The sequence below is a fragment of the Pogonomyrmex barbatus genome, unplaced genomic scaffold, assembly GCF_055798465.1.
Source record: "Pogonomyrmex barbatus isolate J1 unplaced genomic scaffold, ASM5579846v1 scaffold1, whole genome shotgun sequence".
Classification (NCBI taxonomy): Eukaryota; Metazoa; Arthropoda; class Insecta; order Hymenoptera; family Formicidae; genus Pogonomyrmex; species Pogonomyrmex barbatus.
In genome coordinates this window covers 16,979,204-17,004,684 of record NW_028297098.1, presented here as the reverse complement: position 1 = coordinate 17,004,684, position 25,481 = coordinate 16,979,204, and the positions used below count along the sequence as shown (strand labels likewise).

At 35.5% G+C, this 25,481-nt stretch overlaps 1 protein-coding gene across 2 annotated transcripts in view; it reads right to left on the bottom strand.

The window, feature by feature from the left end:
• Positions 1 to 25,481, bottom strand: part of LOC105432315 (uncharacterized) — a 321,362-nt gene that overhangs the window by 260,128 nt on the left and 35,753 nt on the right. The window contains exons 3-4 of one of the 2 annotated variants that reach the window (XM_089085420.1): positions 7,634 to 7,921; positions 6,592 to 6,764 (exon numbers count right to left, since the gene is read on the bottom strand). In XM_089085420.1, the coding sequence (XP_088941546.1) occupies positions 6,592 to 6,764; positions 7,634 to 7,636 (176 nt within the window). In that variant the 5' untranslated portion in view covers positions 7,637 to 7,921. The remainder of the gene's footprint in view (positions 1 to 6,591; positions 6,765 to 7,633; positions 7,922 to 25,481) is intronic. The other variant, XM_089085419.1, reaches the window with a different exon arrangement.

Below are 25,481 nucleotides of genomic sequence, written 5' to 3'. Positions count from 1 at the left end.
TTTCGAGAGTGTTAGATAAACGCATTGGCGGGAAGTAAATTGATAAACGTTAGATATCGTTGATTTATATTACTATCATTTTATTCCAACGATTCCAACGATATTTAAACGACGCTTTAACCGATGCATTACCGTACATTTGATCGAAAACAATGGATTAGATTTTTTATTAAGAGTTATAAAAACCCGAGAAATTAAGCTGATCATTTTGAATTTCAATTACTCAACGACAAACTTCTACATCGCGAAAATTGAACGTGTCACTATCCACCTGGCGCTCAAGTTTATGCTGCTTGATACGATTCCACGATATCGGAGGTATCGGAAGCACGTTATTTTCGCGATCTAATTAATTACGAAGCAGTCTTGCGAACGTTTCCAAGTTTGCAAGTTTGATTTAACTATGAATCTCTCTCGGTAGAGAGGGAAGTTTCGATTGCGCCGCCAGGGGATAAAAGCACCCTTCCAGAGGCAATAGCTCTCTGGAAAGTGGCGCCTACCAACGGAGACGCCGTGCACCATCGGCGTCCCGACGTCGCAGCATCCCTGCAACCACGTTCTGTAATCTACCGCTAGATTGAGCGTAACAAACATTTTCTATTGTAACACCAGGTATATCGCGTGCCGATAAAGCAGATTTTATATTATTATATAAATCCTAATTCGGATATCAGAATTTAATCCAAAGGCTAGTAATTTATCTACATTTCTTAAAAAATATTTTACTATGAAATACTTTTTCAATCCCAGGAAAACAGAGTTTTAATTTAATTATATTTCACGCACAGATATTTAAGTCAAAAAATAAAAATAATATTCAATCAAAAAATAATATAGCATTTTTACAAAATATTAATTTTAATTGTTTTTAACATTATGTACGTATTGAGAATAATAAAGGAAATAAGAAGAAAGATCATAAGTTCGATTTTTATTACTATTTAACACTATCGAAAAAAATGATGAAAATATTGCGGTATTTTTGTAACACTTCTCACACATGCGGTTTGTCACCCTCCCTTCCGAGTGGAAGTGATTCCAGGCTTTGTTAAAAATTTCTGCGAGTCTTTGACCCACGTCGCGGATGTGATATGCCATTTTCGTGTGCGTATTTCGCCACAATCTAAATTGCGAACGTATGTGGCACCGAATCCTTGTAGTAGGATATCCGTTTTCCCATTTGATAGCCGATCCCGTGAAAATCTGCCTCGTTAAGCATCTCGAGGTATTTGAGGCAGCGCACTCGTGCGTGCTCGCACAATCCATCAAAAACCGAAAGCAGACAGCACATGCGGTCACCGATGAGTTCGTTGGTGCAGATCAATGCGAGATGGAAAAAAGGCGGCGAACGAAACGTGATCTATATAACGAAATATAAATCACTATCAAGTGCTATAAAGTCTGCGAGTTGCTATCAAGAATCGTAAAGAGGCAAATTGTTCTTAAAAGATCGTAAAAAGACTTACTATGAAAAACTTAAAGAACATAAAAATGAAAAGTACTGTCAAACACATATAACTTCAGATGTCATAAGAATACACTCATATAAATCAATAGAAGAAAACCATGAAAGAAATACTTTATACAAAAATAAGTTATAATCAATTATAATCAGTTCATTGACTTATGTTGTTGAGTTCAATAAATTAAGGCCAATTAGAACAAGAAATAACTTGAAAAAATTTGACATTAAATTGTTAAGACTTGTCAGATAATACAGCTTTAAATAAAGTATTATTGCAAAAAGAAAATAAATATTATGGATTAAAAGATTAACATTAAAATACTACATATTATGTCAAATTGTATTGGATAATTATATGAAAAAGGATAGCAAAAAATGTATTATTTCTGATATAGTAATTTCTGATATAGTAAGAGTAATTAAGAGAAAGGCAATACAAATAATTAGATAAATCATAAGAAATTCGATTAATCAGAGTTATTAGATGGTCTTGATCATACATAGACGTTGATAATGTTCGGCTATCGCTTGATTAATCGCTTGATTAAAATCGCCAGCTAAAGAACCTTTAGGTTACCATCGCCTACTCGAAGCTAATTAACTCTCGACATGCGCGACAAATCAATCAAGTGGCAGAATCTTTCAACCGGTCTCAAATTGGATCCATACGGAAATATCGCGCGCGAGAGGATATTGAACTGAAAATGAGATGATAAAGTTTAAATAAATGCAGAAAACATATCGATTTATGTTATAAAATGATTTGATTACTATAGCATTGTAATAAACATTATTTATTGAACGTGAATCTATTATAACATAGTGGAAGAATAAACGCTATTTATGAGATACAACATAATAAAATCTTATTATATTTATTATACAATTTACATTTTTCTGTAATGTTATTTCTTTAAAATCTAAATTAGTGCTTTAATTATTTAATGTGGGAAAGATTAATGATCAAAAATAGCAAATTGCCTTATAAGAAAGAGTTCCTTGCAAACTATCATTGAAATTACGATCCGGAGTTCTTCGAACCCATTTTATCTAATCACTACGCTTTATTTCTCTCTGATATTACAGTTCTTTTACTGAATACGCACAAACTTTTCTAACAAGTTCTCTCGGACAATTCCTTACAAAAGTCTGTGAAAAACAGCATAAAAAAATAAATTAACAGCGTGACACGATAGATTAAATTTACAAAAAAGAACGAAGAGCGCGTTTTCCTCGTACAGAAATCGCAAAAGCTCTCTGACGCCGACGCTTTATATATACTACGGCTTAACTATCCTTTGATATTATCTCCAACATTGCCTCTACTTTGTCTCTACCAACGACTCTTTACGACCGTAACCTCTGCTTCTGTACTAATACAGAAAAGGGTTTGATCTCTTTGACGAAAAATACGAGCTAATTGGCGTATATTCCACTGTGGTGATACCGGCGTTCGTTAGTCACGATATTCCCAGGAGACGTACCAGATTCTGGAGAATCGCTTTGAGAGATCGGAATTATTGTCTTTCGTATTATTCGTATTTCTTATCAAGGTAATCATGCGACTCGGCCGATTCGCGATGATAATTGCAATCTACAATATCTCACGTCTTTTTATCCGCTTCCTGTAATTATGTACCCTCAGTGAAAAATATACCTACTTACGATTCGTAACGCGTAAGTGTCGGTCCACAATAAGTATTTAATCTTTAAGTTGTAAGAAATTGACCAATCATAGTCGATTATTCTTTTCATATTCGATTATAATTGGTCAATTTCTTACTTCTTAAAGCTTAAATCACCTATTGTGGACCGACACTAACTCGATCACCTTTTGCTACATCCTATATTCTCGTCTTCCACGGAAAGAATAAGATATCGCGATCTCAAACGTCGCATTATTTCACGTATCGTTAGCTAAAGAATCGCGAAATTTGTAGAACAATCTCCTATTTCTCTCGATTCAATGAGTTCTTAATATATATATATATATATTGTACTTAATATACTGTACTAGGTTCCTTTCATCCGTGCAATTACTATCCGAGCAGACGGATACAGTGAGGCTTCGCGTTTCCGGACGATACTCTCTCGCCGCTCTCTACCGCGCCGATGCGTTTTCAACGATTCATCTACACGTGTAATACACGATACGGACGTGTTCACGCGCGACGGCACGGTTCAAAATGTGCCGGTGTAACTACGCTAAACACCGCCTAATGAACGCATACGGGTGGCTCTTTGGCACAAAGGTCTTCTCTCTGCTTTATATAAAGCACGAGTGAGTTATTTACATTGTGGTCGACAGAATTTCAAGCTGCGCGAGGTTCTAATGAACCTTTACCTCCACCCATCTCCGACCACCATCGCCTCCCACCCCCTCCCCCCTCCACACGCATCGTCTGACCAAATTGTTCGTTCGGGCCAGCCAGCGTGTCGGGTCGTTAATTAATTAAAATCCCGAAGCGAAATCCGCATCGTCGCAAATATTTTAGATACCTCGAAAGCTTTATGAGAAAAATACTTCAAACTTCCTAACGCACCCCATCCCTCCCATTCGCTCCGCGTCCATCCCCCGGGGAACAGGGATTCATTGCGAATATCTATAGAACCTTCGCCGCACGAATATTTACGAAGGATGATCGCGAATGCAGAAAAAAAGGTCTATTAATGAAATGTACGTACGCCGAGAGAGAGAGAGAGAGAGAGAGAGAGAGAGAGAATCGGAAAAGGGATGCTACGGAAATCATAAAAATACCACGAACCAGAAAATCGTAGAATTTCAATGATCAGCATTTAACTACTATGCATTCAGTTTTCCTCGGTAACTCACACTGATGCGAATATTTTTTGCGGTTAAAATATTCACTCGCTCGTAATTAATAGTCTCGCATTGTCTATATGTGTGTTCAGCAATATATTATTTCAAAAAATTTATATATTTAAGAAAAAATTCAAAAATATTCAAAATAAACGTATCAATGAAAGTAAAGATGCAATAAGTATTCCATAAAGAAATGTTGGAAAACAATTATAGATCATCATAAAAATCATATTATATTATAATAGCTGTCAAAATAACTAAAAATGATGATTATTCTTCTTCTGATTTTATTGTTAGAAAAGAATTGTTACATAAAATTTACGTCCTTGTCTAAATTGTATTGAATAAAAATGTTACTAAATTTTTTATGATACATTAATTATAATAATATGATATAATTAGTAATATTGAAATCATGTAAAGTGCAAGCAAAATTTTACTTTGCAATTTAATTAAACAGTAACATATAAATTTATTCACATATAACAATAATGTAATAACACAACAAAATCGCAGGAATACAGCCCCGAGCGACTCATGAATACTCCGGCAACGACAACCACTTTTCGAGATAACCAGTTCCCTAATCTCTCTCTATTCGCCTCCGCTCTTTCTATGGTTCATTATTCATTCCTCTTTCTTTTTCTTTGTCTCTTCGTAAGCTTGAGATTAAGGTTTTTTAACGAGTACACGTCGTGTTCATGTTTAACCGAATAATTACGAATATGAAATTCTACAAGCTTTGAGATTCGTAAAAGATTTATTTGATAGAGTTAAGAAATTTAATAAATTTTCGCAGATAATCATTAAAAAAATAATAATATATTAATATTATATTACAATTATAAATCGATTTTGATAAATATTTCACATTATATTCATTCTTATTCCTTTCTCGAAGAAATTTAATTTAATTTTCTAATTAAGATTTAATTAGTGCAAATATGTATAATCGAGGAAAACTCTTATATGTTACCATCTTTATGTACTTTATGTACGGTTCCTGTGCTTATAGAAAAAAGTGTGATTGCGTAGTAATTAATTACACGTTGCAACTCGTTAAGAGTGTTCGCAGAACGCCGATGAGCAACCATCAACAACGCAGGAATATACTTCTTTCTTCGCTTTTCCCGACGACGCTTATTACCGGAGACTTTTATCTAAGATGTTAGTTTCCAAGATCCAACGCAAAAGGAAAGCGTCTTAATTAGACGGGAAGAACTTTAATTAGACAGTACGCTTAAGTGACACACTCAAGAACGATCTTTATCAAACTTGAACATAAGATCGTAAAGAAGAAGGAAGAAAAAAAAGCGTAAAATCGATTTTTAAATTTATCGCAAACTGTACTTAAATTTTTTTGTATTATATACGAATAATGGATTTTTCATATTAAATAAAATTGAATATAACATCAAATAAAATTCAACGTTAGGTTTTTAAAAAATGTATCACGTTCTTCATAAAATCGCCAATCAAATCGTTACACGTCAGTACAAGGTAATCATCTCTCTTTTGTCGTATATATCCACCTTCATCCACTTAGCTTTTCAATTATCAAGCTCAACTGTTATGCGCACAGTTTGCGGCGTCCCGATAAACTACCCTCGAAAATCCCAAGCCTGACGAACACGAACCCCGAAAAATACGCCCAACCACGAAGGCTTAACATTTCGGGGGTGGTATTATCCGCGAGTGGTGGCGGGCAAATCCCCAGTTCTGCACAAGCTAACGCTTCGCTGGAGCAGATTGGCGGAGGAGATCAACGAAGTGGGCAGCAACGACCTTGCGCTTCCTGGCTGAGTTTAATCAGCCATACCTATCCCGTGCTACTGCTATCCACGACTGCACCTTGGTGCGGCGCACTTAATGGTACTTATCCTCGCGAGGAATTGATGTGACTGGAAACTCGCTGTAAAATCCGCTGTTAAACCGCGGGACGAAGTTGAGTCGTGTAGTCAGATACCATAGCGACTATACGAGTTTGAAAAGCACGATCTCGATATATCCTCACTGCACGAGATTCCGAGAACTTGCAGATTAGACGACCGAGTTATTGCCATGGATGTTTCTGTACGACTTAATTCAGATGACATACGAGATCGCATTCAAAATATTAAAAGATATATATGTTGTAATATTAATTAATTATATCGTGTGTGTGTGTGTGTGTGTGTGTGTGTGTGTGTGTGTGTGTGTGTGTGTGTGTATACTTTAAAAATAGTTGTAATAAAAATATTTTTAATTTTGAAAAGTCAATTTCTTCTCACATAAACAAGTTCAATTATAATTTCAAACTTACCTTTGTTGATTATTATTCGCAGTAGGCATAGGAGTTGGTACTCTCGGTGGTGGAACCGGTATAGCTTTTCTTCGGCCTCCACCAGTTTGATGCACTGTCGGTGTTACTCTTCCGGTTGGCGCTATTCGACCGGCGGTCCGTAGTCTTTCTGTTCGCACTTCCATAGTATATACCTATAAAAAATATAAAAGAAAATATTTTGTTATTCGCACGAAAAAATTGTATGTTACTAAAATATTTTTAAGAGATATAACAATAAAGTATATAAATTTATACAAAAAAATAATTTTTTTATACAAAATAATTATATTATATTTACATATATTCATTATATTTTATATTTTATATTTTATGTTTTTGTTATTCAAATTAATAATTAGATATTTGATATTGCCAAAAGAAAGTATATTATCGGGGAATCAAGAAATTGAAATGAATAGAAAACGGTCGGCTCAGTTGCAAAAGTATCGCTTCTCCGTAACTTCAACGGCGCCGAAGATCACAGAAATGATGATAAACTTCGAAAAGAGCGAATGTTTGGAAAGGACTGACAAGAAAAAGGGTTTACCGGCCTGCACAACTACCAACGTTAAAACTTCTGCTTCATGGTATGCGCCTTCGACTTCGCAGTTTACCTCTCCCTCGCGCGCGTCTGTTTCCCTTCGTTTATTCAAACTAGTTTAACGCGCCAAGCGAGTCTGGATACGATTCAATAACGTTACCATTAACTTTAGTTATCACATAATACGCGTAAAAAGTGTTTAGAAAAAAACACAGAATCAATATGAGCGATGACATAATTCTACTACTCTTGAACCTGTATCGAAAATGAAGAACGTGACTATAAAAAGATCAACTATAAATAAAAAAAGTTTTTAGAGTCCAGACTTATTTATATACAAGTGTATCTATATCTTTCATCTATAATCTATAATCTTTTATCTATCTCAAGACTTCTTAAAAAAAAAGAATAATCTTTTGCACAAAGTAAGTAGGTAAAATGCAGGTACGTGCAAAAAAATTCAAAGTTTAGATACTTAACCATCTTCTTATCCACAGTCAGAAGAAAGAAGCGCACCCATACAATCTCGCTGATAGCAGCATTTTTATCGCGAATGCTTTACTGTCGCAAACGTGAACAACGTCGGCAAAGGAGAAGACGAAAAGAAAGGGGTGGCAGACGGTCGGTGTGCGATCATTATTTTCCGACGTGTGTAGTCCACCGAGATAGGGATGCCGATGAAACAATGCACGCCAGCAAGTTGGTTTAAACATTCAGCCTCCGGCGCGGATCGCGCCATTCGTGCTCACGTGCGTACGGATACAGCAACTTGAGACGAAGCCATGTACAAAAAAAAAAAACCAAGAACAGTACTTCGTAAGCGATATAACAGATATGACTTACTAATAAATCAATAAAGTTCAAAATTTAGAAAAAAAAGACGGATTCCATAAATATAGAAATAATACAAATTATTAAGAAGTTTTATAAAAAAAGAAAAGAAAGATAGTACTTACAGTATTTACACTTTTAATATCTTTTATCTTTTTTTTATTATAATTATCTATATTGTTTATATTACAAAATTGCAAAAAGAAACATGTAAAAATTGTTTCTTTATTAAAAGAATTACTTTCGATGTCCTTAAAATAAATTGTCTTCCGCCTCGCGTTAAAACGAAAAACTACTTTTCTATCTCACTATACATATACTTATCCTATGCTATCTTTGTTTCTTTCTTTATTTCTTTTTTCTCGTGCGTGTGTGTCCGCTGCACGGATACGAAAATTTCACGATTGCACGGATTCACATGCAAAAAAAATTCATTTCGCTGCATGAACGGAGGCAAAATATCGCGATGTCGGTGACTGTCGGAGACGACTCGAGAAAATAAACTCCCGAGCAACGAAGCGACACCGGCGGCGACTGCAACTTCACAATGGGGAGCATCTGCTTAGCAAATTGCGAAAAATAATAACGTTTGCGCCCAAATCCGTGGCATAGGAGTCTGCTCCGTGGTACACATCGACAATACAATAACACCCACTCGTGAAACTACGAATCCGGAGGCCGGGAAGGATGAATGCGAAAGCGGACAACGCGCGAGGGTGAGGAGGATAAGAGGTGCAAAACGAGCGCCGTACAAGCTCCCCTACATAGTAGTGCACCCGCGAAAACAATATGTCACATATATAGGCAGAGAGTCACGCGTACACGCGTGTACTCGTTACGCGTGACGCCGAGCTCCATCCAGTCGAAGGCGATTCCGGGACTTCTTTATGACCCTCACTTCCGTATCTTTGACAGTGCATCGTCATCAGTCTTGCGTGCATCCTGCCGAAAATTTGACTCGAGAACTTCATGCTTTCGAGTCATTGCGATTAATCTGCAGTGTTCGATATTAGAAATCAAGTTTCTTCATCTTAAAAAGACATGCTATATTGGTAGTTTGGAACATAATTGTTAAAAATTAGCCCAGTATCTTCTAGAAAATCAGAAAAAAATTACAAATTTTATCTTAACATAAATTGCTTTAGACCTATATATAAATATTTGATATTTTTTATCAATTTATATTTAATCACTTAAGTACGTTTCTTAGAATATATTTAACTGTATATCTGATATGACTTAAAAAAAGCATTTTTGTTTTAGAAAAACGAGAAAAACAAGAAGAATGCTTAGTTTTATCGACCATCGTAATCAGAGAAGTTACGTAAATACCAATCAAAATTATTGATTCTCCTATCGCTCACGTTTGGTGGAAATGCACATCCAATGTTTAATGCGACATAATACGCTGGCATGACTAATTCGTGCCATTATCAATGATGCTAATCGCTATCTATCTACGAGGATAATGAATATCGCAAATTAATAACGTTCGATTGACACGTAACGTCCGAGCTTCATCCGCTGAGCGACGTGCACATTGTGTTCCTAACAAGAGCGCGAGTTTCCCAACCCTCAAACTCTTTCATTGCATGCATGTTACACATCGATCGTTCGTTACGTATGCACCTTCCGGCGACGATCGAAAAACCTCATTAATGAGAAAAAATACTTCCAATTTGATAAGCAGAATCGCACGCAAAAAAAATTACTCATCACTTTGATTCGCGCGTGGCATTTAATAACGATTAATTTTTGTATCACTATTGATGTTATCGCTAATGCAATAAATGAATTACATTCGACGTATAATATTTCTGGCAATACGATATTTCATAGACTCTTAATTCTATTGTATAAAACTTGTATCTTTTAAAAAAATCGCTATTGACAAGACATGACATCAGTTGTTATTTAAAGGAGAATTATGCTGATAATGTTTAATGCGGAATTCTACATTAGCTTGATTATCTCGATGCATTTATCACCGATGCCGAGCGAATACGACAAATTAATAACAGTCGATTGACATGTATTATTCCAGAATTGCATTTTGCAGTCTCCTAATTCCTTTATATTCGTGTGCCAATCGTTCATTGAGCGTGCGCTTTCGGAGATCAGGATGGAAAAATGTTATTAACGTGAGAGAAAAAGGGGTGCGGGAAAAAGGTATTTCGCATTTCGCGAGGTGGAAGGAGAGAAAAAGAGGGCCGCATTCAAAGGAGAATTTATCGGCGATATTTCTCGACCAGGCGACGTTGGCGTTGCGCAATGTCGGCTTCTGTCGATTCCTATTAATCATTGGCACACAACCGCGCGTAGTCGTATCAACACGCGGCAAGATACATGTCGGGAGTTTCTCATGCCGCGACGCGATCGCCACATGTGACCACAGTCCGACGTTCTCATGGCAATCGTATATCGGAACATCATGTGCGCGACACGCGTGTAACTAGCTTTCTTCTCTGCGCTCTTTCTCTCATTTTCTTTTTTACAATTACATTGCGATATCCTGTTGTCAGCCGACAAACGAGGCAGTTACTGTCATCATGATAGATGTTGAAATTTTGATATTTCCCCTGACAGAGAAGCAAAATTACAAGAAATTACGAAATTAGTTTTTCAATTCACAAGTATTCAGAAATACATTTTGAAAGTATTGTTAATAATATAGGTAATTATAGCTTTTAGCTAATTAATTTCAAAAAATGTATTTAAAATTTTGATCTAGTACCTGTGTGTACTGCGTGAAATATTTAATATTAAAGAGAACTTTATGAAAATAGTATTTAATTCAAACACGAGAGGGGAGGGAAAGAGAGGGAAGGGAGGGAGAGAGAGAGAGAGAGAAAAAGAATTTAAATTGAAATTTTATTTTATAATATTAATTAAAGTTCTCTTATCGTTGAAACATGAAGGTTTTGTTACAACATAATTGGTATATGTAATTAATATTTTTCAACAAAATTCTTTGATATATGTATGTGTGTATGTATCGTTTATTATATTATTTATATTTATCATCGCGCGGAAAATTTCTCGAAAACTCGCGCGTGCGATTGCAACATGCGTACGCTTTTCCCGTCCCCATGATGTTTGTTTAAGCAAGTAAATGATCTATGTATCTTGTCCGCGACCTGAGACGGACGAGCAGACTTTATAAATTCAGGACAAATTAGTTTATCTTCGGGCAATGTTTACTATACACTAAAAAGCCGGCGGAACCACACAGCCCACCCACACACAGCTAAATCAAAGGCTCCGCTAAAAATATAACGTGTTTCTCATCACAACACCCTTCCTGCTTTTTCTTGACTTTATCCCCCTCAAGTTATACGTCTGTCCAGGAAGTTGATTTGTGAAAAATATAATCATACATAAATATTATAACCTTTTTAATGATCAAATAGAATAATTGAATAATTTGACAAAATATTGATAGCCATCAAATTAGAAAAAATAATAATTATCTATTAAATACTTAAAAAAAACAATTTTTATAATTATTATATTATGGAAATCTAACACGGGAATCCTATATTGTTCCTTAATTAAAACATGTAAAATACATATATTTTTTTAAAATTATTGAAATATTGAAAAATAAAACAATATTGAAAAAAAAATATACACATTTATGTTTCATAATTTAAAGCTTTCACTCAAAACTTGATACTTAATCTTAGAATATATGTACAAGTGTAAAGTCACTTAGCAGTTGCATTTGAAGTAAATCTTAGCACATATAAATAGAGATTGAGAGGTTCTATTTCATAAAAAAATTGCTCACTTGTATATCCATGTGAGTGAACGCACTTTATGTTTGTAATGGCATATCAGTTCATGCAAATAAAAAATGGCACACAAAATAGACATACATTTTGTTCGCTTTCTATAAAACATGACGTTGGTACCTTCGCGGTTTCATAGTGTATAATTTGTGAGAAATGGAAATTTCACTAATGTGAATGTTAATATATGTATTACAGATTAGTCATTTAAACCAAATTTAATTCCATTAAATTATACTTCATCGGAAACAAACGGGATTATATTGATGGAATAATACTATAATCGTTAAACTAAATATATGATCTAATCAAGCAATATTTACTGATCGAAAATGCGATGAAAGCTCATAAGTACAAATTAAAACATACAAATTAAAACACCGTGAACCATTTTAACACTCATTTCTTTCAGTTTTAATATAATAAAGATACTGCTAACTAGTTTTCATCAGGTTGATTCTTTTAAAAGAAACATGTAACCGATTGGTATTGTTTTCCGCGCTGTTCATCTGCTTATTTTCACTGAAGGCTTATCCTTTCAATGTGACAAAATATTCCGCACAAAAGTATAGTCAACATTTTTATTATCTAAAGGTTTATTGTCGATTTCAATTTTCACACATGCGGTCAGCAAATCAAATAGCTAAACCATTTGTCAAATTCAATGCCGATCGTAGTACTGCTCTCTTTCATAACATGTACATATATGTATGAAAGATTATCAACTTCTTCAAAAAATTAATAAATACGTAATGTTAATCAATCTTAAAAAACTTTATAGATAAAAAATTTTTGGTCAAAAAATAAAAATAACTATTGTACCATCAGCTATAATAAAAAATTATCGTGATATATATAAATGTTACTGAGAAATGATAAGTTAAGATCCGTCTCTGAAGAGCTGTGTCAAGTATCGTGGTAATATCCTGCGAATTCTCGTGATCCTCGCACGAGGATGTTCGAACGTGCAGCAAGAGGGACATATGGCAGGCAAATATGAGCGGAGCAAAAACAAATAGGTGTCCCGCTTCTGTCCCCTTCGTGACCAATCATCTCCCCGTGCCCATTTAACAACGTGGCCACGGTATACGCGACAATGGCGGGGTTAATGAAAGACGTGGGTGCTAGTTATGGATGCCATAACTCAGTATGGACAGGGGTGCCGCACCGTAACGCCAGCCAAATCGGTTGGACTACACCTTCTCTCATACACGCCTCCCTCCCGTTACACGACTTCTGACTCACAACCCGCGGGGAGTCTATAGGGAAACCGGGAGTAGAAGAATAGCGATGAATAGGGATGAATTCACGCGCTGCCAGGAGACGCTTGTCGTTCGAACACAGAAAATATTAAATATTAAATATTAAATATTAAATATTAAATATTAAATATATAAATGATCAATAATTTACTTTTTTATGTCACTAGAACATTGTTTATATATATATATTTATTCTAAAAGGTAGTTTTTTTCTTTAAAAAATATATGCAATATATACATTGTATTCGAAGGTATTCATCAAGGATTTAAAAAAACATTAAAATAAATTATTTAAAAATATAAGATTTTTCTCTTTAAATATACAAGAAAAATTTAAAAAATTTTTTTATTGGAAAACTGCCATACAGATAAACTCGTTTAAAGCTTCTTGTAGTTTTTCAAAATATTGTAGCTATACAGTCATCATCATGATTATAAAAATCATTACGATGACTACGTATCATAATATTTCTGTAAAGTTAATATTTAATGAAATATTAATTATCTCCGCCAATTAAGAGGGAATCGCCTACGCTAGATAATAATGAACGCAACGTTCCGAATTTATAAGACTAACAGTCCGGTTGTTTCAATGCAATAACGTACCTGATATTCAAGCTAACGCGACGTTCAGCTCTTTCGTTTAATTAATTAACGGAACACTGGGAAGACGCCGGGTTTCTTCTATAACTTCTTCTTAGTAGTTAGCCTCTTCCACGTCGTATCTTCTCTGGCTGGCTGCCGGAGAAGCCGCGTGCTGCAATTCTAGCTAATGAAGTCCCGAGCGCTTCGGGAGTCGAACAATAAACAGTCCTAGTTAACCTTAGCGCAAGGCACGCGACCATGGTACGTTTCTCTGCCTCTTTCGTACTTCTCTTCGACTTAAGTCCTTGCCGTGGCCCTCTTGAGTTACGAGAATCCCATGAACCCGCGGGACGCTTGTCGCACTTACACGGCTGTCTCCGAAAAGGGACACCGAGGAAAGGGGCACGTTCTTTTTTTCATATTTCTCCTTCATCCTTTCAATATTTCGACCCTTCTTTCGGTTTGTCGATTACATTCCTTTTTGATAATTTTTTCTTCTATTTAATGTAACACGTGCTCTTATTCTGAGAAAAGTGTTAAGATTTATTGATATTATTCTATTTCAAAAAATAATTTCCAAATATATTTGTTAAAGAGTTTTCGTATACACAATTTCGCGATTCGGACAACTGTCGATGAATATCATGTGATTTGATGATTTAATTACGTTGAGTGAGGATTTATTCCTGTGCCTAAACCCCCGGCACAGTTATCACGGTAAAATAAATCATTGAGGTAATTAAATATTCAGTCGCGAGCGCGTAACCGCTGTTTGATAAATCCCATTGGAGCGTTTCCTGCGCGCGAGCGTTTCAAACATTCAAATTTACTCGTGGTGGATAATTAGTAAAGTACTCAAACGTCGATTTGGCTATATTACGATCCATGATACTTAACCATAGCTGGCCGTCGCTCACTTCACGCCGGCACGATCACATAGAGAAATAGCCCTCGCGATTTAATTAAGAACGCAAATTTAATTAACGTCACGAGGAACATTAATTACCAACTCCATGAACAGCGACGGTAATGCGTGCTTTGTAATGTTACCTCTGTAAAGTACGTCTCGCAGCTGGAGTAACAGGAATGGATTTTGCAATCGGCATTGATGAGAGATCGATACGATACGCCTGCGATGCCGTACATATACGGGCAGGGATTATTGCGCACTCGATAATTAACGAGATGGAATAAGACCAAACGGCATTACGAGAAGAGAGCGGAACAAAACCAATAGCTCCTTGAATCATCTCGACGAGTTCCAAATGAGATCATCGACTTCTTTGTGTCAAAGGCATCTAATCGTATCTCCTATCGACCTTTCCCCCTACCATTTTTCACCCTCAACTACGTACTCATGACTGCGTTTGTGTGACATCCGCCTGCTGTGTCTCATTCTCGTCTATTTTCTGTATGTTCCATACTATGATTCACGTCCAAGTTTTTCAACGCCCCTATGATCCCTCATTGAAAAATGTAGCTATTCCACGATAATTTCACAGCGGGATATATTCTCTACAAAAAAGATTTTTTGGTGACATCAATTAAAAATGATTTACAAATGAACCTGTTAAAACGGACCTCTCAATTAAAATCGAACAGCAATCTTGATTAATAAAAATTCCAGCTCTCGACAAATTCCCGTTATCGTTTATTGCTATTAAAAATCGTTTCATCTTGCATTTTTTGCATTTGAAAAATTTCGACTTCACACCTCTCTTTTGGAATTGGAATACCTCATCAAATTCCCAAAAGCAGAAATGCTCGAGTGTCTGCAAATTGGCATGACGCATGTACACGTGTCATAAACATTTTCATTCCATTTGGCAAAGGGCCGACGAGCAATAAACCAATTAACCCATTGTAATCCGTACCATCGATGTTCGTTACATCTCGATCGTATACGAGATCGCGGTCAAGAATCGCTTTGCGGCATGGTCGGGGAATAATCAATCGCGTTGCGAGTATCGAGTCATCATCTCCCGTACAGATTGTCGATACCGTTAACCATGTACCAAGTGCCCGTTCGTCGCATTTAATCACCGCCGCAACCATTACTTCGTCGCGTTATAACTCCATCCTAACAGCCCGCAAACGACAATTTTGTGTCGATTCACGCGCATGTAAACTGCGGTAACCATACAGCGTAAAAGCGACGTTTAACAGTTTGCTATTAATATCTACTACAATTAATTAATATAATTAAAATAATTAATAAATAATCGATTAATCTAAATCAACATATGGAAAACGATAATAACCTCTAATATGTTGTTAATAACAATGATTAAACATAATTCAATTAATTCTAATAATGAATTTCTGCTATGAGTTAAAATAAACAAAATATTCTAAGCTATTCGATAATTTTAAAAACTTTTTTTATATGATGAAATAATTATTATATTTTTTTAGATAGCGCAAAATAAGCGCTGAAGTTGAGCAAAAAAAATAGAAGATTTTTAAGATTATTGCATCACATAATATTTCAAAATAAATGCGTATCTTGAAAGTCCATATTTCGCACTGCATTCACATAAATTTAAATAAGACGCCCTTTTCAGCTTAATGTCACCGATTGCATCTCTCGCGTGACAGCATCTTAATCCTTATTTGTAGAAATGGTTCTCATCGTTTTCTTCAAATTTTACAGAGAAAAATTCTACGTGCGTAGAATATTTGTGCTCTCCTGTGCTAATGTATTATAAGTTCAAGATAATTTCATTTTTTTCGTTTCGCAAAATAAAATGAAAGTAATAACAACAATTTATCTCTCTTTTTCTCTAAAAAGCGATTTTATTTAAAATAAAGTAGTATTAATGCTAGTTGTTATTTTTGGAAAACAAAAGTGGATAACTTCGTTTGTATATTAGACATGGACCAGAAGAGCTCAATGAAATCCGAACCATCTGGCTATATTACGAACTTCGACAGCAAATTTCGGCTAATGAAGAGGTCCGACTATTTCATTAACCAATAACAGACAGGAACTGATGTACGATCACGTTCACACGCCAATTCACACTTGTATAACAATCTTGCCAGACACATCACGCATTTTATCTCAAAATTCTTTATTTACCTCATAACTAGACGAATAAGAACTTTAGATTTAAAACAAGATCTATATCTCAATAAAATAAGAATCGCATACAAAAACTAATCATAGAATACAAAAGCTCCCGAATACAAAGAATATAAAGAAATTTCTACTTACTTCAAATTTATCATCAGCTTCTATAGCCAGCAAGATTGAAAAAAAAACATCACAAAAACAAAATTCAATAAAAATAAAATAATATAAAAAATAAAATGCACATTCAATTTAGAATTTATCAAGTTACAACGATATAATCTCTTAGTAAATATTATTGTAGAAGAAACTGTTCCGAATAAAGGTTTCTTAAATAATAATTTATGCAGTTAAATGATCAATCTTTTCATTAAAATAGTAATTAAAATTTAACAATATTTCTCTTTGTTTCTGTTTACGTGAGAAAGATATTAACTAAAATGATCATTTAAGTCTTTTATATTGAAACTAAGATACTTGTATTTGAGACAGAGAAAAAGAGAGAGAGAGAGAGAGAGAGAGAGAGAGAGAGAGAAAGAGAGAGAGAGAGAGAGAATATAATTAACTATCTAGAATAAAAATAATAGAGTACGTAGAAATATTTTCTTTCGTTTGCTGCAGACTCCATGGAAGTAATCCTGGGTAAGTGGAGAATATCTCTTATACTCCCCATGCTGACTGAAAAGTAATAAAAGTGGATTACGCGGCGGATCCTCGTGTGGCCTTTCCTCGAGCTTCCGAATCTCGTCCCTTCCAGAAGCGGGAAAATGGATTTTATGACACGCAGGGGTGAAAATGCAGCTGACTGACTTGCTGACTGACTGACTGATATCGAGAATCATATCTTTGCTCGAATATGTATACAGGGCGTTCCAAAATTATTGATGACATGTTTTCCTCATCAATTGTAATTTACAATAAATTCCGAATTATATATTTTTTTATTTAACTAGCTTTTCTAGCTTGCTCTAAAAAAGAAATCTTATAATTAATAATTGCTAAGGCAAAATTAAAATTAATATTTATATTTATTAATATTTTTATATTTATTTATTCTCACTCTCTTAATTTTGAATAACTTAATTTGTATAACTCTATTGCATAAATACCTTAACATTAAAAGAATCGCCATTTGTCTTAGTCTAGCTGTTAATATCCGTGGCCGAAGCACATCCGTTGATTCAAAGCACCCCATATCTGACATTACAGATATCATAGCCATATATATATCAGCACGATGAGTGAAAGTAATAATAAACAGTTTATCTGTGCGCTGCGCATAAGCGGATTATCGGCGATTCCCCTTCTTGTAACCCGAGAGCGGGAGGCAAGACCGATAGGCAAGACACGACGAACCTTATCTGCTATCATCAGCACTCTATCCTTTCAGACTGGCTACTCTGCACCCCTTGCGATACCACCTACCTTCCTTCCTTTGGCCTGGCCTCAACCCTCGTGTCAGCTGCCTGCGAATATATATGCGTCACGTAGCGACGACACGCACGATTTCTGAATATTCATAAGCCATACCTCGACACTCTTACGCCCTCCAAAGTCACTCGACTGCGACGAATACACCGTACGCGGCTTTCAATTTGTCCGAAAGATCTCCTCACGTCAGATTAAAACTGTGATATGCGCCTATATAATCTGTTATTATAGATTAGAAAAAAATTCATGAAATTATTGAGAGTTACGTAACTCTGTAATTTTAATTATGACATAACTTCCAATAATTTTAATGAAAAGTAACAAATGGTTCCCTATTGAATCCCCAAGATTAATGTCGTGCAAATTTGAAAGTTATATCGTTACACGTCAGCTGGTTAAGTTACCGGATATCGGGAATAAATTATTAGGGTTACGAGGGTGCGGTACGAGGTGTGAAGGAATTCGACAATGTCGCAATTACGAAGCAATGAAAAAAAAAAAAAAAAGAAAAACGGGCCTGCAGGGATCACCGTGCAGAAATACAGACCATACGGTTCGCCGGGTGGAAACTCGTGATTAAAATCCCAGCGGTGGCATTAGTGCGGGAAAATGGCAAGAGACAGAGAAAGAGACGGGGAAGAGAGAGAGAGAGAGAGAAAGAGAGAGAGAGAGAAACCTAGGTTTTCAAGAGGGTGCCCTGCGCACCGCGGTCGACGGACTCATGTGTTCGAACGTCGGCGACATTTAAACCACGATCTGCATTTAAATTGGCTGCCGTGCCGATTCACACGTATATATATATATATATATGTATGTACGTAACCGAGTATGTTTTCCTACGCACCACGTAGCTCCACGATGGCTCGTGCTGTTGTCGTTTCGTCCCCTCCACGGATCCCTTTAAGCCTTCCATTACGTTCGATTCCGCGCTCATTTCCTTGAGCTTAATTAAATAATGAATTTCAAATTTTACCCCCTCCTCCGTCGCGAATAGAAATAACATTCTCGTCGTTGAGAGAGTCATGGCAAATCCCTGTAATTGTATCCTTGCGATGTAAAAAGGAAACAAAATAGATATCTATATTGAAACAATCTCAGGAAATACTCTCCCGATCACGATAAAATAATATAGTTCTTATATACACATGTTTCTAGAGAAAACATATTTCGAAAGCTTTTTTACGATCACAAGACACTTTGTGTAAAGTGATTGTATAAAGTGACCTTATATAAAGTGATTAAGTCATTCAAAAGGGTATGCACGTAATTCAGGTCAATAGGGAAAGGCGCGCGAAAGGGAGATTAATTGTTTGAATTTCCGTTTGTAATTAACTATTTGTTAGTTAATTAACTCAGAGAAACGTGTTACGTGATGGGTGTGCTTAATGCATTCGACGTAGTCTCTGCATTCCAAGTATAAATTCAGTGCCTTTATACATAAACGTAACTATTACGTAATAGAATAGAAAACAAAGATTAACTGATATGTTATGTGATTTAGTAATCTCCTTTTTTATTATTATTATCAATATTTATCAATTATATTTATATTTTTTCTTCAAAAATATTTTCACCTTTTTTATAAAAAGTTGTAACAAATAAAATATATATATATTTCAATATTTAATCAAACTCTTGTCAATATTCTAAAATCAATTATGGGCAAACTCATTGTAAGAACAATCCATGAAAAAAATCACGAATATTTGATAGTAAGCAGTCATCATTAACGAACGAGAACTATCATAATCATCTATCAAAGAATGTGGTTAAACATCACAGAAGCAAAGATAAAAATTGAAAAGGAACAAGGGAGATTCAGAGAGAACCATAATGATTACAAAGATCAAAGCAAGCAATCAGTAGAACGAGATGAGAACAAACGAGAATTGAACTATCGCGATTGAATGTCTCTAATTCTGCAACTTTTGCATTTATATCTATGTCTATTTATTTATACGTAAAAAGAATTGATTATTAACATTTAGATACGTAATAGAGAGAATTAAATTCGATGTGTTAATTAATTATGTTATTATTTAGAAAAAAACATTCTTCTAAATAAAATATATATTATTTTTGCGTAAATATTTTTATATCTTTTTAGATTTAGCAACACAGTTTTAGAACTTTATCTTTCTCATGCAGTTATAGTAGATGCACGTGGGAATTTCTAAAAAAAAAATTTATATTATAAGATAATTAATACATATATCGGATGTTGTATGCTACACATAGCAACATGTCTTACATGGATAAATACAGCTGACTTTATCAGAATTTTCCATCTCTAGTTTTCGCGTATCGCAATATCCCGTATATCCTAAAAGGAGATTCTTGTATGTCGCGACATAAGAGCATCCTATTGAGACGCTATGTAACAACTATGAGAATCCTCTCGTTCTTTTCTTCTTTTTTTTTCACTAAATCTCTTGTCCACAAGTACTCTCTCCACTTACATCTTATGCAAGATTCAAAATAGATTAAATACAATTTAAATATAATTTTTTATTATTCGTATGTATTTTTCATTGAATCAGTCTGTTGTATAATATTAATGCTAAAATATATTAAAATTGCATACATTCATAATAAAAATTTAAGTCCAGATCTGAAAATATTTTTGTTGAATTAAAATATCATTAAAATAATGATATACAACGTTAAAATTAGAATATAAAAAATTTTTTGCAATATTAAAAACTTGAACATACTATATAATTATTTTGATGGTCCAACAAAATTATTTTCAGATTTGTCTCTGGCTAAATTTTTAAATACTTCAGAAAAATCGTTTTTTCCGTGTATAAAAATAAACAGAATGTTTATATTTTGAAGTAAAGTATTTTATATAAATCTGTGACTTTGAGTCGCCATAGATCTGTAATAGCACACTGATCTAAGGAGAAGAAATTGGAGATAAGATAATAAATCTTGAAAGTTTCAAAAGAGGACGACGGAAGATGGAGTATCTGGCGCATTATATTTAACTTCCGCGACGTTTTAATTGGCCGGGAGCGCGGGCAGTAAGATCTTCCCAAGTTTCCGGCGAGAAGCCCGAAGAGTCAACAGGTTCAATAAATGTTCCGCAACGTGCGATATTTGATGAAGCCTGGTCGAGGTAAGTATCTTCGGAGATTTCCACGCACAAGTACAAACTGACATAACGAAGCGCAGATGCAACGGTCCAGATGACGCGAAAACCGACGCTCTCGAAGATAACGAGAGAAAGAGATGAAACAAATGATGAGAAAGAGGAAAAGAAGAAGAAGAAAGATCGTAAAGCTCGGCTGACTACTCGTAGGTGGAAAAAACTTGAAGCTTAACGAATATATACAGCAAAAGATAAATTTCAAGAATCCCAGCCTAGTATAACCTTCATCTCGTGCTCTTCGATGTGCGCTTCATGCGCTGAACGAGCTTTTAATATTAAATTCCGGGCTTTATGCCGCCTGCACGGATCTTCCTAGACGTCATTTCATCTGAAAAAGTGGCATTCTGTTCCGCTGGCATTAAGAAAAGAATGCTACTTATTTCAGAATTCGACGACAATCATGAATCACATTCGATACGACAGATTAGAAAAAAATTAATAAAAAATATAAACCTATTTGTACAACCTATATTTAGTAAGCTATATTTTCTAAAATTTACTAGAACAAGAATTTTTGTAAACATTGAAAAAGAAATAATCAATGTACAAATAGTCATAATTAATAATATAGTCAAGATCGTGAAAATCAAACGTTAAGAATCTTTGAAAAAAACTATAACTAATTGAAAAGAAGAAAAATTTAAAATATCACACGTGTCAGATTTAAAATTAGAATTAGAATCATAACTTTTTGTTTATTACGTACGTGTTTTCCGTGTATTATGCAACATAATGTTGAATATTAATATTTACGTTTCTATTAAAAATATATATCATTTTCACATGCAATGTTGCAATTATTAAAAAAAAAATCTATCTCAGGATGGCGCCTGAAAAATAGCGAGTCGCATTCCTAGTAGAGTATTCAAGTAGAGTATTCAAGAAAAACTTTATATTACGTGCGAGGAGCGTATCTACCTGAAGGAATTACGACATTTGATGGAATCATGCGTGATATTCGCCCGCGGTAACTGCGAGATGCGTTCATGGTGCGCACAAACGTAGTAGCAAGGCACATAGGTTCACAAACGTAGGAAGCGAGAGGTGGCATTAACTCATGCCTCGTTAAATCTCGGAGCTACGCCCTGCACTAGCAATAGTAGAGAATAACATTGAAGAAACACGTCGCCCATAGCATGCGAGACGAGGAATCGATCTGCCTACCGCATGCATTTTAAAGGAAATAAAATCAATCCTAATCCCGTAATCATTCCAATGAATCTTCATATTTTCTTTCTTAAAGAAGAAGGAAATGTTCATCATAGATATAAATCATAAATAAGAAATTTCAAATCTTCACTGAGTATGATTACATAAGCTGGAATTTCATTAATTTTAATTAAAATTCCATTTAAATTCTTAAAAATGCTTATAAGAAAAATCAATCTGAATTTGATTTTATCAATTTTAAGATTGTAAAGAAGAGATTTGGATAGAAATGATTTCTTTGATTGTTTTTCCAAATAAATTTAGACACTCGTAAACTGAATAAATATATACTAAATAAATATATACATGATAGATAATACATGATTTTTGCAATACATGTGTTGTGAGCTGCGTTTTCTCGATGAAAAGAATCCAATCACAATCTCGTGAGCAACGATGCGACCGTGTCATTACGATTAGATATTGCCATTCGGATAGTTCAGCAGGCTACAAAATCCGCTTTAGTGTCGGTAAAACGACACACGCAATATTCTCATGTCCTTCGCGAACCTTATAGTCCAATAAATTCCTCGATGTCGCACGCTATCGCGCCCGAAACGTCTAGGTTCCCACTATCTTCGGTTGCTACCTAACTACAAGACAATTTATAGTGCTCGATACACGCGATCCTCGCGCTCGTGCACATTTTTGTTCGGCTGGGCTGAAGGCCGGTATCGGTCTTCGAGGATCTCGCGGAATCGTAAAATGTCTGATAGCGTGGAAAGCATTCTCGACAGTTGACACGGGGGATTTTCGAAACCGTCTGCCGATTCGTGGTTCCATGCCGGTTGTGATTTTTTTTTTTCGATTCTCGATAAGCCGATTTGTGCGTAAATTCGATGCCGCGCAGTTTTTTACCGCTGTCAAATTCATCAAATCGATTTCGGAAATGCAATTGCCGTCAAAATCCCGTTCGAAAACAGCCATCAGCGAATTCCCGGCAGTGTAGGAAAAAAAAGATTGCTGTACGAGCTAACGCATTTGTTTTACGCGTCGTCATGCGAAAATGCAATGCCCCGCGCGCGCCTGAAAGCGCCTGAAAGCGTCGTCTCTCGCGACAGGCGGAGATGCTGCAACAAACCGATCTTGACCAGCGCCCAGAAGAAGCGACGTCACCATCGAACGGGTATGAAATATTGATGAAATATATGATTCCCCGATGATGGCGGAGCCGTTCATTTATTTGGATGCGATGACGACTCTTCGGAATCCGTCCTATAAATATGCACCGTTACGATCATATCCGCGGCGATAACGTCCCGCATGCATGTTCGATGTACATTCAGCCGCGTATGCACGCATCGGCACGTGATCGAATTTCAAATTTCGGAAAAATGTTTTCCGCGACAAGCGATACAAACGCGACTGATTCGAGGAGGTATTCAATCAATCTCGCGATGTGCGATTTATCAACGGTGCACGATTGAATTGACGTTTATGATCGATCGGGCTATCATTAGTAGCAGCGGTAAAAAGCGTAAATGTGATGTATCCACAAGTAGATGTAACTTTCATCGAATATTGTACTCACATATAATTACTACAATTAAATTTAAATTATTACTAAGCGTATTAATATATAAACAACGCAATATTATAATAATTTACTATTGAAGACTGTAAACATCTTTGAATTGTCTCTGTTACGCGGCTTTCTTCGTTTGAAGTTCAATTGATATTCGCGAAACGTCCACGATGTTGTCTGCCGCATTGATCAGCTTGTGAATAATAATTCTACGCCGCGCGCCGACGATCATGTACGCACGCACACGCGTGCCGTCACCGCGTCGTGGCCGTGACGAGAGAATTCGACGATGGAATTACGTCCCATTGATTCCCCGTATATAACGCTCCTGAAATAAACGTCCGGTTAGCCGGACCACCCGTAAACACCAGCCCGCACGACGGCTACGCGCGCTTAATTTATTTATACGTCAACCCAGCGACACTCCGATCCATTGATACTCCGATATCACTCACTCCCCTCCCCCCCCCGATATTCCCTCTGCGTCTCTTCGTGCAATACGAAGGATTTTTATGTGGTGATCACGCGATATTGTGCACAAATATCACACTCATTGCACACAAAAATTGCCGCCAAAATCGAATTCTACTTGAGAGAAAATGTCTCAACAGTTTGTTTTTAAATGCCTGTTTATCAAAAAAAAAAAAAAAATCAAAATTAAGAAAATGAAATTTATTTCTGATAATACAAAAATGTAGTTTCTTATCTAGCGTACTAGATCCCATTAAAATTAGGAACAAGAAAAAAAGAAAGGAAACGATATTAAAGATAGATTAACAATGTTTATAAATATATGTAACATAAAACAGACAAAATAATAAAAAATAACGTGTGTGTGTGTGTGTGTGTGTGTGTGTGTGTGTGTGTGTGTGTGTGTGTGTGTAAAATAAAACATATATGTGATAAAAGGAAATATTTTAATTTAATTACAAAAGATGGAAAATGAAAAATTATTAACAACATTTTCATTAATGAATATAAATATTAACGAATATTCCACTATAATTAATAGCATTAATAAAGAAGACTATTAATATTTCCTAATATTTCCTTTTGTATCAGCAGTTAAATTCTCCAACTGGAATTAAATTAAACTAAAATTCAGAATTGCTTTCTATTATAACTATTATATCCTATAACTATTATAGTGGAATCGTCTCACCGTTCTCACTCGTCGACGACTGTACCGCAATGCATGACGACTTCAGACACGAGTACCTTAACGGGCTAATATGAGAGCTCTGATTATGAACATCCCGGCGCGTATGCGTACGTATACATACACACATACCTTGCAACATCGGAAGGTAGCTTACGTAGGCTGACGTAATCAGCGAGCACAAATCCATTAGAGAATTGAAGCATGCGTGGCGAATAGGGGTGCGAAGGGAGTGCGAGAGAGTCTGAATGAAAGAGACATAGAGAAAGAGAAAGACGGAAGGAACAACGAACAACGAAGGAAGAGGG